General features: G+C 43.2%; 2 protein-coding genes across 5 annotated transcripts in view; both read left to right on the top strand.

Annotated features, from left to right (window-relative positions):
* The window catches only part of ptprea (protein tyrosine phosphatase receptor type Ea), a 57,699-nt gene extending 49,126 nt beyond the window's left edge, over positions 1–8,573 (top strand). For 3 of the 4 annotated variants that reach the window (XM_067244765.1, XM_067244764.1, XM_067244766.1), the window contains 15 exons: positions 366–456; positions 784–860; positions 1,063–1,099; positions 2,395–2,492; positions 3,195–3,314; positions 4,059–4,225; positions 4,332–4,467; positions 4,618–4,767; positions 4,986–5,079; positions 5,557–5,633; positions 5,759–5,893; positions 6,051–6,176; positions 6,427–6,578; positions 6,868–7,003; positions 7,312–8,573. In XM_067244765.1, the coding sequence (XP_067100866.1) occupies positions 366–456; positions 784–860; positions 1,063–1,099; positions 2,395–2,492; positions 3,195–3,314; positions 4,059–4,225; positions 4,332–4,467; positions 4,618–4,767; positions 4,986–5,079; positions 5,557–5,633; positions 5,759–5,893; positions 6,051–6,176; positions 6,427–6,578; positions 6,868–7,003; positions 7,312–7,386 (1,671 nt within the window). In that variant the 3' untranslated portion in view covers positions 7,387–8,573. The remainder of the gene's footprint in view (positions 1–365; positions 457–783; positions 861–1,062; positions 1,100–2,394; positions 2,493–3,194; positions 3,315–4,058; positions 4,226–4,331; positions 4,468–4,617; positions 4,768–4,985; positions 5,080–5,556; positions 5,634–5,758; positions 5,894–6,050; positions 6,177–6,426; positions 6,579–6,867; positions 7,004–7,311) is intronic. The other variant, XM_067244767.1, reaches the window with a different exon arrangement.
* A 4,900-nt stretch (positions 8,574–13,473) lies between these two features.
* entpd1 (ectonucleoside triphosphate diphosphohydrolase 1) overlaps positions 13,474–15,455 on the top strand; it is a 17,821-nt gene continuing 15,839 nt past the window's right edge. The window contains exon 1 of the mRNA XM_067244886.1: positions 13,474–13,602. Coding sequence (XP_067100987.1) covers positions 13,587–13,602 — 16 coding nt within the window. The 5' untranslated portion in view covers positions 13,474–13,586. The remainder of the gene's footprint in view (positions 13,603–15,455) is intronic.

The raw sequence follows: 15,455 nt of genomic DNA, 5'->3' as shown, positions 1-15,455 counted from the left end.
TGTGTTTGGAAATGGTCAGGAAAATGTGTGTTTGACAAACGCATCATGCATGTATGATAAATAAAAAAAAACGATTCTATTCAGGGCTATGGGTCAACCTAGCCAGTAATCAGAACCAATGATTCACAGACTTTATATTGCATACCAGTATGAATTCTAAGTATTTCCTCACATTGAGGAAGTGCTGCCTTTAAATGGACTATTTATTGTTGGCTGTAGAGGAAGTCCTCAAGCTGGACAAAGAACCATAGAATGCACTCTCAGCGGCTGTAAGTCAGTCTGGACAGTTTTCATGGAAGTGTGCAAATGTAAACCTGTCGTGACACCTGTGACAGAAGTGACTGTGTTGCGTTGCTGTGTTTCAGTGCCTGCCCAGCGGCTATACCCAGGGAACGTGCGACGAGGCCAACAAGGAGGAGAACAAAGACAAGAACAGATACCCCAACATTCTACCATGTGAGTAGCGCTCTGCTCTGAGCGCTTCTAGAGCAGTACAGAGGAGAGAACAATTGAGAGAGACAGAAGTCACACCCCAGAGTGATAGATTTGAGCTCTCACCGGCTTCCTGTGCGAAATGTATCACTTAGAGTTGTCTTTCTCTTTCTGTTTCTCTCTCTCTCCTTCCTAGTTCCTAGTTTAATTTACTCACCCGTGACCACTTCAGGTTCCACTCTAATGTGTTTTTGTAAAACGAAATGCATGGCGGCCATTGAAGACTTGAGCAGTTCTGTTTGCCCGTGTTCCTGTATGTTGTTGTCTAAAGTGTGTCTGTCTCATGAGCAGATGACCAGTCCAGAGTGGTGCTGACTCAGCTGGAGGGAAACCCCTGTTCAGACTATGTGAACGCTTCTTTTATTGACGTGAGTAGACAGACGGACAGAGACACAGAGAGAGAGACAGCGAGAGAGACAGAGAAACAGACAGAGACAGACAGAGAGAGAGAGAAACAGACAGACAAAGACAGACAGAGAGACAGACAGAGAGACAGAGAAAGATTGATTGATTGATCGATAAATAGATTAACAATGTTAACAATTCCACTTCTTTTTGTCTTGTTTTCAGGGCTACACGGAAAAGAACAAATTCATCGCAGCACAAGGTGAGGCTACTGTAAAGCTGTTTTGACAGCAATCTACAGTCGTGGCCAAAAGTATTGGCAGTGACAAATTGTGTTTTGCAAAGTTAGCCGCTTCAGTATTTGTAGATCTTTTTTAACATGTTTCTATGGTATACTGGATAATAAATAACTGGAAAATAATCATATTCAATATAATACAACAAGTCCCCCCCTTTTATAGTAATTACTCTGCTTTTAAAATCCAATCAGAATTATAGAGTGATTTCACCTGACTAGATCTCGTTCACACTTTCCCATGTGCTGATGATGATTTAGTGAAATTGTTAACTTGTCATTTTATGCCAGGGCTACGGTGGCCGACATGCGCAAACGCGCTGCAAATTAAGAAAACACATGCAAATAGACAAAACACAAGCAAATTAAGAAAACATCTTCATGAATTTGACAACACATGCGCAGCATTCAGCAAACGCGCTGCAAATACACACAACACAACCAAATACATAAACGCGTTGCAAAAACGAAAGCACGCAAACCAAAAACGCTGCTTCCAGTTTTCACAACGTAAATTGTCCAGGCCTCTAGGGGGAGCGCTAAATGTAACAGCTTGATTTTCGGAAACTGGATGCAGCGTTTTTGGTTTGTGTGCTTTCGTTTTTGCAACGCGTTTATGTATTTGCAGCGTTTTTGGTTTGTGTGCTTTCGTTTTTGCAACGCGTTTATGTATTTGCAGCGTTTTTGGTTTGTGTGCTTTCGTTTTTGCAACGCGTTTATGTATTTGCAGCGTTTTTGGTTTGTGTGCTTTCGTTTTTGCAACGCGTTTATGTATTTGCAGCGTTTTTGGTTTGTGTGCTTTCGTTTTTGCAACGCGTTTATGTATTTGCAGCGTTTTTGGTTTGCTGCTTTCGTTTTTGCAACGCGTTTATGTATTTGCAGCACGTTTATGTATTTGGTTGTGTTGTGTGTATTTGCAGCGCATTTGCTGAATGCTGCGCATGTGTTGTCAAATTCATGAAGATGTTTTCTTAATTTGCTTGTGTTTTGTCTATTTGCATGTGTTTTCTTAATTTGCAGCGCGTTTGCACATGTCGGCCACCGTACAGGGCCCCAAAACAATGAAATGTGTTTTTTTGTGATAAAGTAAAGAAAATATTGGGACAATTAAGCTTTTATTTGAAATGCATCTGATCACTCTGCTCAATAATCGAGAAACATTGAGAATCAACACCACACCAACTGAAACAGCAAACTTTGCAAACACAAAATGTATGTCATCGCCACTTACCTCCATTTCTAAATAACCTGTCATGTTTCAGGACCGAAGCAGGACACAGTTGCAGATTTCTGGCGGATGATATGGGAGCAGAAGGTGGCCACCATAGTGATGCTGACAAACCTCAAAGAGAGGAAAGAGGTTTGTGTTGCTCTGGTGTTGTACTGCCCTCTATTGGCTGGCATGAAAAGAGTGATGCTCTGGTCTGTCAGCAGCAAGATGATGTTTTGTATCTTCACAGCTAAGCTTCCCTGTGCAGAAAGAAACAGAGAGAGAAGAGACAGGACAGCTATTTTACAGTGACTTACTTCCCTTGACAAATTCCTGCCTAGCTGTGAAATCTAACATTGTTTATGCAGTGTCATAGCAGCCATGTTGTGGTTAGTGCATTCCAACTTTTAGAGCACAAACCACTGTAGTGAGCGTAGTATGTTAGTGCACATACTTCCCCACTGTCAGGACCTGCTAAGGTGCAGCAATACTACCAGACAGCTTACAGAAGTGTTTTGGTGTTATTTTTCTAACCCTAATACACAATTATGCATTTGTGTGGTTAGAACAGGAAGTGTGGATCTCTATGTGTGTACTTGAATTCTACTGGGAAGGTGTGCTGTCCTCTGTGGAGATACATCAGTGCCATAATTACTGTAAATGCACAGGACATAGTTCAGTTCATGTAATGGTTAAGTTTGTGCATGTGTGCATGTGCGTTGTCACGCTTGCATTCAGTTATTGTGTGTTGGTGTGTGCTAGGGATGGTTGAGCCTGTGTGTGTTGTGTGAGCAGGTTGCACTTGTGTGTGTGTGTGCTACATGTGTTCACCATGTTCCTCTCTCCCTGAAGGACAAGTGTTACCAGTACTGGCCCGACCAGGGCTGCTGGACCTATGGCAACATCCGCGTGGCTGTGGAAGACTTCACAGTCCTGGTGGACTACACCATACGCAAGTTCTGTGTTCAATACGTGAGTTTCTTCATCAGATGTCTCAAGTGATGAGGAGGGAAGGTGCTTTTGGATTGGCTCTGCTGGGGCACATGACCTCAGGCAGGGATTCTCAAACTGTGGGGTACGACCCCCCGAGGGGAGCCTCGAATGGGGGTTGAATAGTGCACTATTTGTATTTTTATATTGTATATTATGGCTATTTTATATTTCATATTCTTTATTTTAGTCTTAGGATTAGTGAGACTTTGTACCTTTAGTATAGGTAGACCATATATTTAAGTTAAGATTCCTATATGTTGATTGCATACACTTTCCTGCCAGTAATAAGTAAATTCCTTGTTTGTGCAAACTTTCATGGCGATTGAAACCTTTTCTCATTCTGATTCTGAACGAGGGGGGGCAGGAAATAAGGACAGAAGTACTGTGCTTTGCGATGGAAAGGATATCATTTGGATGCCGGGGGGGGAGGGTGTTAGTCAAGGTTTTCTGTTTTCAAATGAGGGAATTACTAAAGTACTCTGAGAACCAGGATTTACAGAGCTATAACCTTCTTATTTTGTCAGCTGTTTTGTAAACCATCATTGTGAGGTGGGGAATGACTGCCATGGTCTTTAATGGGAGGGCCTAACCAGAGAAGGCCTAACCAGGGTTTATTTTCGGAGTAGCATTAAAGATGCTGGTGCTATTGATCTTTCTCTCACCACTTTGTCTCTCCACTCTCTCTCTCTCCCCTCTCTCTCTGACTTATCCCCCTCCCACTAGCAGCAGGCCAGCGACACGTCCAAGACCCCACGCCTGGTCACCCAGCTGCACTTCACCAGCTGGCCAGACTTCGGGGTTCCCTTCTCTCCCATCGGCATGCTCAAGTTCCTCAAGAAGGTCAAGCTGGTCAACCCGTCCTTCGCTGGACCCATTGTGGTCCACTGCAGGTACAGTGTGAGGGGCTGGTATGAACTGGTAGTGGGAGGGTGGGATAGGGGAAGAATCATAGTAAGCTAGAACATTACAATACCTTTGAAACACATTCCTCCACAGCGCTGGCGTGGGCCGAACAGGCACCTTCATCGTCATCGACGGCATGATTGACATGATGCACCTGGAGCAGAAGGTCGACGTCTTTGGTTTTGTCTCCAAGATACGAGACCAGCGTTCTCAGCTGGTCCAGACAGACGTGAGTAGGAAGGAAGAACCTGTCATGAGACGTGGCTTCCTCCTGTGAGACGTCATGCTTTTAGACCACGCCATCTTTCCTGCTTAGACTGTGTTTCCGTGGGGACATCAGTCTCCTGAAAGTCTCACGTCCCCTTGTGGTTGTCCCCAGATGCAGCACTCCTTCATCTACCAGGCCCTGCTGGAATACTACCTCTACGGGGACACTGAGCTGGACGTGTCTTCTCTGGAAGGACACCTGCACAAACTCCACAACACCTCGGCTCCCCTCGACAGAGTGGGCCTGGAGGAGGAGTTCAAGGTGAGCCTACCTCACACATTCTGACACGAGACAGGAGACCACAAGAATCGGTATTGTGCCACATTGTATCCACAAGGATTGTTTGTACACCCACCATAAAATGAGCAGTGATACGGGGAGAGGGGGTGGGGGGGGGCGGCATGGGGAGGAGAAGGGGGCGGTTGGTACATTGACAGCTTGCCCACTGCTTCATACCACTGACATCTTGTGTTCCCCAGAAACTTACCAACATGCGAATCATGAAGGAGAACATGAGGATGGGGAACCTGCCTGCTAACATGAAGAAGAACCGAGTCCTCCAGATCATTCCATGTAAGGAACCTGGACGTTCTCTAGCTGAACTTGTGTAGTCACAGTGTTTCCTCTTTTTATGTTTTTGACTCGTGGAGGATAAGGAGTGCCTGATTAGATTGTGTTCACAATAAAAAACTAAAATAAGAGACTTTTATCAAATCCCTTCACTTTGATCTACCTTTGGAAGGAAACATGCAATAGCGTGAGTGCTGATGTAGGCATGGAAAGCCATTTGTGTGTGAGGCCAATCTTAGTTTTGAACATTATGGCGAGTCATCATAACTCTTGCCTGTCAGGCAATTGTCAGGAAATAGATGTGGATTCACCCCCTAGTGTCTAAATGGGATAACAAGATGTATTTATAAATTACCAGCAATAGCAGAATAGCTTATCAGATTTTTTCCCCCCAAGAAATCTGCAGAACTTTCTTCAAATCCTTTCCACTGAAAATGCGATAGATACACCACACTTCTTTTTAAAAACCTTTTTCCTCAGATGACTTTAACAGAGTGATTCTCTCCATGAGAAGAGGGCAGGAGTTCACAGATTACGTCAATGCATCTTTCATCGACGTAAGCATCTCCGATCTCTCAATTTGATTACATACTCTACGTGTATCTGTGTTGTCAGATTAGTGTAGCATTATTTCATTGTGACCAGAGCTAATGGGTGGCGCTGTGTGTTTGGGCTGGGTCAGGGCTACAGGCAGAAGGACTACTTCATAGCCACCCAGGGCCCTCTGTCCCACACGGTGGAGGACTTCTGGAGGATGGTGTGGGAGTGGAAGTGTCACTCCATCGTCATGCTGACAGAGCTCCAGGAGAGAGAGCAGGTGGGCAGCTCCTCCAGTCCCCAGGCCAGACTACACTTCCACCAGGCCTAACATATATTCTTCCTGCAAGTGCATGGTGCTCTACTGTAGGTTTGTGGCGTGTCTAATACAGTTACCATCACAGAACACTGCATTGTTCAATGTCTTGTCTTGGCAGGAAAAGTGTTTGCAGTACTGGCCAACAGAGGATTCTGTCACCTATGGGGACTACAGCATAGAGATGAAGGGGGACACTTTGTGTGACACCTTTAGTCTACGAGACTTGGTCCTCACTTTTGGCCCGGTAAGCAAATAAGATACTAATATCGGTAGATAAAGAATGTTAAATGTGACTGGTAGAATGGTAAAATGTAATAATATTTGGAGAGAGAGTAGAGTAGAGATACTTTAGTAATCCCAGGGGAGGGGGGTGGGGGAAAATTTCATTTACGGTAGCCTAGGTTTTAACAAAGTATAAAAAAAATACTGAATTAAACATACTTAATAAATACAAATTAATTTTGTAACTGTGAATTGCTGATGTGATTTCCCAGGAGAAGCAAACAAGGCTGGTCAGGCACTTCCACTTCCATGGCTGGCCTGAGATTGGCATCCCTGCAGAGGGCAAGGGCATGATTGACATCATCGCCTCAGTGCAGAGGCAGCAGCAGCAGTCAGGAAATCATCCTATTGTGGTTCACTGCAGGTAAACACGGCAGCAAGTAGCGGTAGATTCCGGAAACTCCTAACACACTGGATACACCTGTGGCTCAAGCTGCACAAACTGTCATTGGTGGCACTTGGAATGGTCGGTCTGCTATACTTATGATAGTATGAGAAGAGTTGACCTCTGTACAAAACAAAGGCCTACAGTGACATGGTTTCAGTTGATGTGGTATGAAAATTCGATAACCACAAAGTTCAAACACATATACCACTCTTACTGCAGTCATCTTAAAGCAGCAGAGTCACTTTGCCTGTGTCTGTGTCTGCAGTGCTGGTGCTGGGAGAACAGGTACGTTCATTGCTCTTAGCAACATCCTGGAGCGGGTCAAGGCTGAGGGGCTGCTGGATGTGTTTCAGACTGTGAAGAGTTTACGAATGCAGAGGCCCCATATGGTCCAAACAGTGGTACGTATGGGTCTCTTGGCTAATTATTTGGATGATCTAAAAAGCATAGCAACGCAAGTAGATGCACTGCATGCTGTACATTTCAATGGCCCCACGTGTACATTTATGTATCTATAAGTAAATGCAGCAGATTACCAAGGATTATAACCGCACAGTTCTAACAGGATTATGTTGGTTAATGCCAACAGTCATACAAGATATTGGAACCACAACATCCTAGCTCATATATGTCATATGCACAGATACCACAAACAAGTTATCTCAGTCCAATGATTGTATTTTTACTTTTTTGACTTTTCTTTTCACAGGAACAGTATGACTTCTGCTACCGGGTGGTACAAGACTTTGTTGACATTTTCTCAGACTATGCCAATTTTAAATGACCTTTATGCCTTAAATATGTTTGTTTGATGTTGTTTTTTATAATACCAGTTGGTTAGAATTTGTGTTTTACTTAACGGGGTGAAATTATCTTCTATTTTGCTATGCACTTTTTCTGTCTGTAACTAATGCTTCATCCATCCCTCGCTGTAATATAGTGTCTGTCCGTGGATAAATATTTTAAATTAAAAACTCAGATGAATAATATATATTTCACTGCATTTATATTTCTTATTTTGTCATAGAATTTCAACTGGAATTTCAACCTTGGTCTCATTTTGTTGTATAATACCATACTTGTTTATTCAAAGTGTTCTTTTTTGATTCACCCTAATATCTTTTTTTTTTGTAAAGGTATTTATGTATTTTTGCTGGATTTCTAGTCCTGCAATTGGAGAACAAGATGCGAATGTTAAGATATTTTATTTATGTCAAAGTGTGTTCTTACAATGATTGATAACTTCTATCTGTGATCAGAGGGTCTATCTAGTCTTTCATCTTTTATGTCTATAACGTAGATACTCATTTCAAACATGAAGCTCTTATGTAAGTCAGCATTTCCAACACATCACGAAGAACATGCTGATATGCAAAGCAAGGATATTAATTCAAACCCCTTGTCCACATTCAATAGGACGCTTCAAGGCATATCACAGAATTCTGACCACTGTTTCGGAAGACTGAAACATAAATCATATTTTTCAGTCTTGCAAGGTGATATGAAAATGCACATGTATAATAAAATAAAAAAGTATTATTCAAGTAATACTACAAAAAAACACTTCAGTTTGCCTTTTGTCTGTCGACAATGGCAAATATTTTGCTAATACGACTGCACATACTCCGAAGCACATATTTGCCAAGCATATTGCCACGGAATTTTGCTGGAAAGTATTTGTAAGTACAGTATTTTATATTTCACAGTAGTCCTAAAATACAAGCGTAAAATCCTTAGAAGGTGTCTATTGACAGGATGTAGTATTGCTGCACAGTAGTGTTTATACAGTAAGTGGAAAACATTAACTTGACCTTTTGGGTCATATTTAAAGGTTAAAATGAGGTATTTGCCAAAGTCGGTGCATTTAAATACAATTAGCACCAAAAGTCCTTGGACAGTGACACATTTTCGGTTATTTTGGTTGAAGAGGAGTTAAGTGCAGACTGTCTGCTTTAATTTCTATGGTATTTTCATACGTATTAAAATAATTGTTTAGAAATGATAGCACTTTTGTAATAGTCTCCCCATTTTAGGGCACCAAAGGTTCTTGGACAGTTTAAGAATGTGTTGCATGCAGTGACGAGTCTTAACCCTTGTGTTATCTTCGGGTCATTCTGACCCATCAGTCATTGTGACCCACTGTCGAATTGCAACAACTTTACCGCATACAAAAACAAAGTGAAGCATTTTCTTTTAACCGTTGGGCTGTCTCAGACACCCCACATTGCAAAGGTTAAAATCAAATTATTTTTATTTGTTTTTGTATTGGGTAAAATTGGGTGAACACAACGATGGTTCGTTATGAACCTTTGGGTCATGTGACCCGAAGGCAGCACAAGGGTTAAGTCTGCAGTAACTGAGGTCTGCAGTGACTGAGGTCTGGGGTCTTCAGTAACTGAGGTCTGCAGTGACGGAGGTCTGAGGTCTGCAGTGACTGAGGTCTGGGGTCTACAGTAACTGAGGTCTGCAGTGACTGAGGTCTGGATTCTACAGTAACTGAGGTCTGCAGTGACTGAGGTCTGGGGTCTACAGTAACTATCTGAGGTCTGTGATGACTGAGATCTGCAGTGACTGAGGTCTGCAGTAACTGTCTGAGGTCTGCAGGGCTGCCTGAGGTCTACAGTAACTGTCTGAGGTCTGCAGTGACTGAGGTCTACAGTAACTGTCTGAGGTCTGCAATGATGACTGAGGTCTATAGTAACTATCTGAGGTCTGCAGTAACTGTCTGAGGTCTGCAGTGACTATCTGAGGTCTACAGGGATGATTGAGGTGTGCGACCCTAGCAACCACCTAGAATTGCTCTGTCAGGACTACTGCAGCTGCCTTTAGTTACAGCCTCTTTTGCATTTTCCCTGTTGAGTATGTAAAATGCTTGATGGGATCTGGTCAGGTAAATTCCGTGTCCAGCTAAGGACCTTGGGCCATGAAAACATAGTTGCACTGGCAGTGTGTTCAGGGTTAAGTAAAGTCCCAACGCCATCTCCACCATGTTCCTCAGAGGGGGTGGTATACTTTGGACTGTGGGCATTTCCTGTTTTCCTTCCTCACTGTCATTCATCCATCTTTGTGTCTTCTGTCCAGTACTCTTTGTTCCTGAACCCTCCAGGCTCTCAAGCTACTTCATTCAAACTGTAGCCTGGCCTTTATGTTGTTCAGGATTACTGGAGGTTCACTTCAGACAGTGTAGATGCTTAGTCTTCTGTGTATGGTAAACTTCTACACAGCTCTGTATATCTAAATCCTGGAGAGAATCCACTAGAGTCATATTGGTCTACTGGGTTGTTTTCCATAGTTGAGCTCACCATTGCTGTTATCTTAATGATGAGCCTAACTGATGATTTGGACCTTTCCTGTATTTTTCCCTGATGCATCTTTTTATGAGCTTGTTACTTGATTTTGCATCATCAGAGCTATGTTTTTCATGCTGTCACATCCAACAGCCTCCAAAAACGAATAGAAAACAGACACCACTTGGTTATGTAAAAATATAAACTAAAGTTGACTGGATTTTCTCATTTGTTTGGATCCATCTGCACGTCCTGGTAGGAGATAGTAGAAAATATCAAAATGATTGTGTCACTGTCCAAGTATGTTATGTTGTATGTAAAAGTAATATAGTAAATACAGGTGTGGACATATTACAATTTGAAACCAGCGTTTCAAATACTGCTCCTCGTCTCTTATCATGAAGGGAAATGCATATTTCTCCCTCAGTGCCACAGTTAGATTACTACCAGGCAGTGTTTGCTAGTAGTTCCATAACTCCTTAAAAAAGGTCCTTAAGCAGCTTTGAAATATGTAACATTGTATTACATTATAATTTCTGTCTGAAGTGTGTCTTGGTTGTTACATGTAAATGTGTATGTAAATACAAGAACTATGAACTAACCAGGAGAAATTCACTGTGGAGGATTGGACTGTCTGATTGCGGGGCTGTTTCTATCTAACCTGCATATGAGGTGTAAGATGCAAGACGGAGGACTGATGACCAGTCAGCCGACACTCGCACCCTATAAAGAAAGGCCTCGCGTAGAAAGATACGAAAAAATTGAGGAAACCTCAGAAAAAAAATCCATATACAGTAGAAGCATGTACGGTTCCTATGGTTATGGAAAAGATCATGTCTGAAATCTTAATGTTCTATGTAGAACCGTTTTGTTTTCAAGAACGTCCTTTCATTTCAAATCGTTCTACATTCCAGAGCACCTACATATGAGCGTGCCCTCACCTTGCATATTATCCCTCACAGTCCCCTCTCTGGATCTAAGATGGAGGCATGTCTACGTCTTAGCTCTCTGCCTTCTGCATCTGTTGGTTGTCTGTCTTTTTTGGATCTTTAGTGTCTTTTAAATGCTGGTTGCAATATTAAATTAATTGAAGAGTATGTTTTTCTCATCATTGCTTTGTCTAATGTTGTTATTTAGAACAGTGTTTTCTCAGTGCTGTTATACTGGATGTTCTTCCGTGGAGGTCAAGTCTGAGCTCAAATTCCTTCCCCAGAAGACCGAAAAGGGATTACAGCTCAGTGACACACCAAGCAGAAAGTTTTGCACTTCTCAACCACTAGATGGCAGTTTACCTAAAGAAATAGCAGACAAATGAGACGTACCACAAAAAAAATCAAAAATCAAAATCAAAGCAAAAACATTCAAACTTTTCAGTCTGTCACGTTTCTCCTCAGTCAGACGAACCATACTGACATGAAAGGCCCTTTGTTAATAATTTCCACTTCCTCTTAGGCGGGTCACCATGGTAACGGTGCTCAGGGGGCCTGATTTGGCCCTGACAGAGGTCAACATGACACGTCCCCATGAATTATACATAGAGGCTAACCTTCGCCTTTATTTTCACCCTAAATCACTCCCTTTCCTTCTTGACCCCACGTCTGCTCCTTCCTTGCACACCCATTCACCCCGATCCCTCCTTCCACACATCTGTCACCCCATGGACAGAGTGACCTTTTAGTCTCAGCCCATAAATAGAGGCACAGGACGGAAGATAAATAGATGTATAGATTTGAATGTGTAGATGTAATTGTCTGTGTGCAAACATCTAACAAGGCACATGAGGCAACAGCCATTGACAGACTTCACATCAACACTCATCCTCTGTTATATTTAGCACATTCCACTTGGAATTCAATCTCCCTGTCTCGCACTCTCAGTTCCTTCTTAAATCTTTTTGCTGTCTCTCTCTGTCTCTGTATATACGACTCTCCCTCTTGTTCTCTCGTTCTCTCTCAGCAGATGTTTTCCATCAACTCTTAATCTGGAGGAAATGCATACATGAGAGAATCCACTTTGCGTTATCTGGACCCACCAGTCCTGGACCATAACTGGATCACTCATCTCCTCGCTGAGGTTGAGCAGGAGCGTAAGTGCTGAAAACACTCGCATTAAAAATCCTCGCCATGACCAGGGAAGTGGATGATCTTGCCTCCATCACTTTGGATTGATCTGAAGCTTCCTTGACAGTGGAATCCAGTAGGAGAGTCCAGCGATTGCTTTAAGGTACAACCTCGGCAGCAATGTCTCCCTGCTGGACACTGGGTGAGGAGCACTCATAGACACGTGACCCTTGGCCTTCACAAGCAGAGGAGCACATTTAGTAGGAAGTCAGCCTGTTTGAGATTAAACCGTTTCAGCTGGACCTGCCAGTGTTTTCAGAGAGAAAGCTTCATTTTTACATCGCTTCCCTCTTTCTCTCAGTTTGTTTCTTCACTCTCTAGGACTGTCTGTATTTTTAGATCCAAAAAAGGAATTGGAATGAGGAATCAAAACAACAAAAAAGGATAAAGGAACACACACAAGCACATACATACATACACACACACACACGTTCTGTCTCAAATTAACTGGTAGCCTATAGCCCATGACTGACATGTCATTGACGTGACTCCTGTCAACCCATTCCAAATGTAGCAGCTACATGTCTATCTAGTGTCTATCTGGTGTGTGTAAATGTGATACGGTTTTGTGTGATAAGTGTTTTTGCATAAGACTCAGTCAGCAAGTTTACCTCTCTGCAGTATCTACAGTTGAACTGCAGCCAGCACCAGTGTGACCAGAGCGGTCGGAGACAGGAGTGGTCGTCTCTGTCTGATCGTGCTGGTCAGTGAACACTTGAGTTAGGGCCTTTGTGAAGTCGTAAACAAAGCGGTCTTTGTCTGCCAGTTGTTGGCGTCCTTGGGACACACTGAAATACTTCTACAATTCAGTGTGACTCCAGCCTTCACCCTCACCTCCCTCAGGCCTGTGAACACTTCCTGCATCCACAGGATGAGGACGTTCCTGAATCAGACAGTCTGGAACATGGACCCTTCTGAGGTTTCTGTGTTACTTTTGGTGTGTGCGTGTGTTGGGGTGGGTTCCCTGCCTTTGATGAAAGGCAAGATAGTTAAGAGGGTCTTGGACTTGCGAGACAGTAAAACAAGACTATTTGCGTGTCAAGCCTGCTCTCCCCCTCCCAACCACCACCACTCCACCTCCAGCACTGATCTGAAGATGCTTTCATGTTTGACCCAGTTTGCAGAAGCAGGGACAGACAGAGAGAGCCAGAAGCGCAAGGGCACTGAAAAGCGAGAGAGAGAGAGAGAGAGAGAGAGAGAGAGAGAGAGAGAGAGAGAGAGAGAGAGAGAGAGAGAGAGAGAGAGAGAGAGAGAGAGAGAGAGAGAGAGAGAGAGAGAGAGAGAGAGAGAGAGAGAAAACAAACAGAAATGTGTCTAAGGGGAAGGGGCGGGAAGTCAGAGGCTTTGCTCTCTGAAATAATAAAGGGAGGGAACATGAACCGAGGTGCGGAGAAACATTACACGGTGCAGAGTGCTTTTCTAGAACAAGTGTGAGTGAGTGATTGTGAGAGAGAGAGAGAGAGAGAGAGAGAGAGAGAGAGAGAGAGAGAGAGAGAGAGAGAGAGAGAGAGAGAGAGAAAGGGGGGGAGAGAGAAGATCGAGGGATATTATCTGAGCTGCCGGGAGACAACGTTCTCATGGCTGCACAAAGAGGTAGGTGACTGAAACACACACAGACACATGAGAGGGGTTAATTGAGTGGTTCCATATTAGACTCATTAGTGTAGGCAGGAATGTGTGCTTGTGTTTCTGGGTGTTCTCTATTGGAAGTCTGACGGCTCCAGAGTAGATGTTGACCAACACAGACACATGCTGGAGCATAAAATATTAATTATTTTCTTTTCTCTACCTGTCTATCTTCTGCTGTAACATTCAAATCCCCCCCTGGGGTTAACTGAGTCTTAGACCTTATCTTAAACAACTTCTACTTAGGGGAGATAACATTGAGACATGTATGAAGCAAAAAACTAAAGGCTTTAAAAACAAAACACGCTCTTTCCTCACAAAACCCATTCTGTTTGGCAGGGGCGGAGAGGGTGGTCTGTTTCACAGCAAGATGCCGCCAAAATCGTCATAAAACCTCACGCTCTTTTATGGAGCTTCACCTTGATATTAGATCATGCTGAATTTGGACTGAAAACATTATCTCACAACACAGAGTTTAAAGCATTTGTACTGGACCTGCAATTTCTTTTAAACAAAAGTAATCAACATCAATATTAATGGTCTGGTTAAGATAGATTATATTTTAACAATTATGAAAGAAGGTGGTGTGTGCTGAGGGTGGTCAGTGTCAGATAGAGAAGCGGTGACAGGAGGATGAGGGCATCTGGAGCGATATAGGTGGAAGCAACCATTTGGCGCGTTCAGGAAGTATCTGAGTTTGTCGAGTGTGTGTGTAGATGTAACAAATTACTATTATCCTCTGGTACTGTTAGAGTTGTCGCCAGTTTCTACAGTTATGATATGTAACTGTAACGTTAATTTTATTTGTGGATTTTTTTTTTGGGGGGGGTAGCCTTGCTACTTGCATAAGCTCAAAACTTGCAGCTCAGAACAGATATGACCACCATAGTATGAAGTTGCTGTTGAGATGGTTCAAAGATCCTTACTCTGCAGTCTTTCATATTTCACAAGCAGAATTACCCTTAGGACAGGAAGTGTATGTCTACCACTTTTTGTGTCGCATCTGGCCTCGGTTTAAGGCGGGTTGTGAAATTAGTCTTATTTGAATTTCTCAAGGACACTGGACTGTGTGTGTGCTCTTGTGGTGTGTATTCATTAAGTGGGTGGTGAGTGTCAGTCTGACAGCAGCAGTTGTGTAACATGTCATGCTGTTCCGCTCAGTGACTGAGGCTCAGACGTGGCTCATGATTGACTCATTACAAAAAACACAATGACTCCGACAAAGTGAGACAATCTACCTCTCGCTTTTCTGTCTGTCTCTCTCTCCTCTCTATCTTTCCATCTCTCTCTCCCTCCTGTCTCTCTCTCCTCCCCTCTCTCTCCTCTTTCTCCATCCCTCTCTCTCTTCTGTCTCTCTCTCTCTCTCTCTCTCAAATCTTCCTCTTTTTCACCCATTCTCTTCTGTCAGGTCTTCTCTCTTCTGCTCAGAAGCCTCAAAAGCAGATCACAGACACGGGGGGTGCAGGTAGCAAGAAGCTTTACTGAGGACAGAAAAACTACATAAACGAACTGGCAGAGTGCAAGGCAGGTAATGTACAAAAGCACAACACTAATGAGCGATGCAGGACAGGTGCGAAGCGGGTTCGAGGGCTGGAGCAGCAAAGCTAGAGAAATGGGCTAGGGGTAAAACCCGGACTGGAACAGACCTGGAAAAACAGGCAAGAACAAGTGACAGACAACAGAGAAACAGGGAGTAGCAGAGGTCAAGAGGAGAAACTAGCTGAATCCCTGACTTGATCTTCACCCTCTCTCTTCTCCCTGCAAAACAACTATTTTATTCTCTCCCTCTATTCTCTCCTTTGCCTCGGTGTCTGTATAGC

The sequence above is a fragment of the Osmerus mordax genome, chromosome 10, assembly GCF_038355195.1.
Source record: "Osmerus mordax isolate fOsmMor3 chromosome 10, fOsmMor3.pri, whole genome shotgun sequence".
Classification (NCBI taxonomy): Eukaryota; Metazoa; Chordata; class Actinopteri; order Osmeriformes; family Osmeridae; genus Osmerus; species Osmerus mordax.
This window is presented reverse-complemented; position numbering and strand designations above follow the sequence as displayed.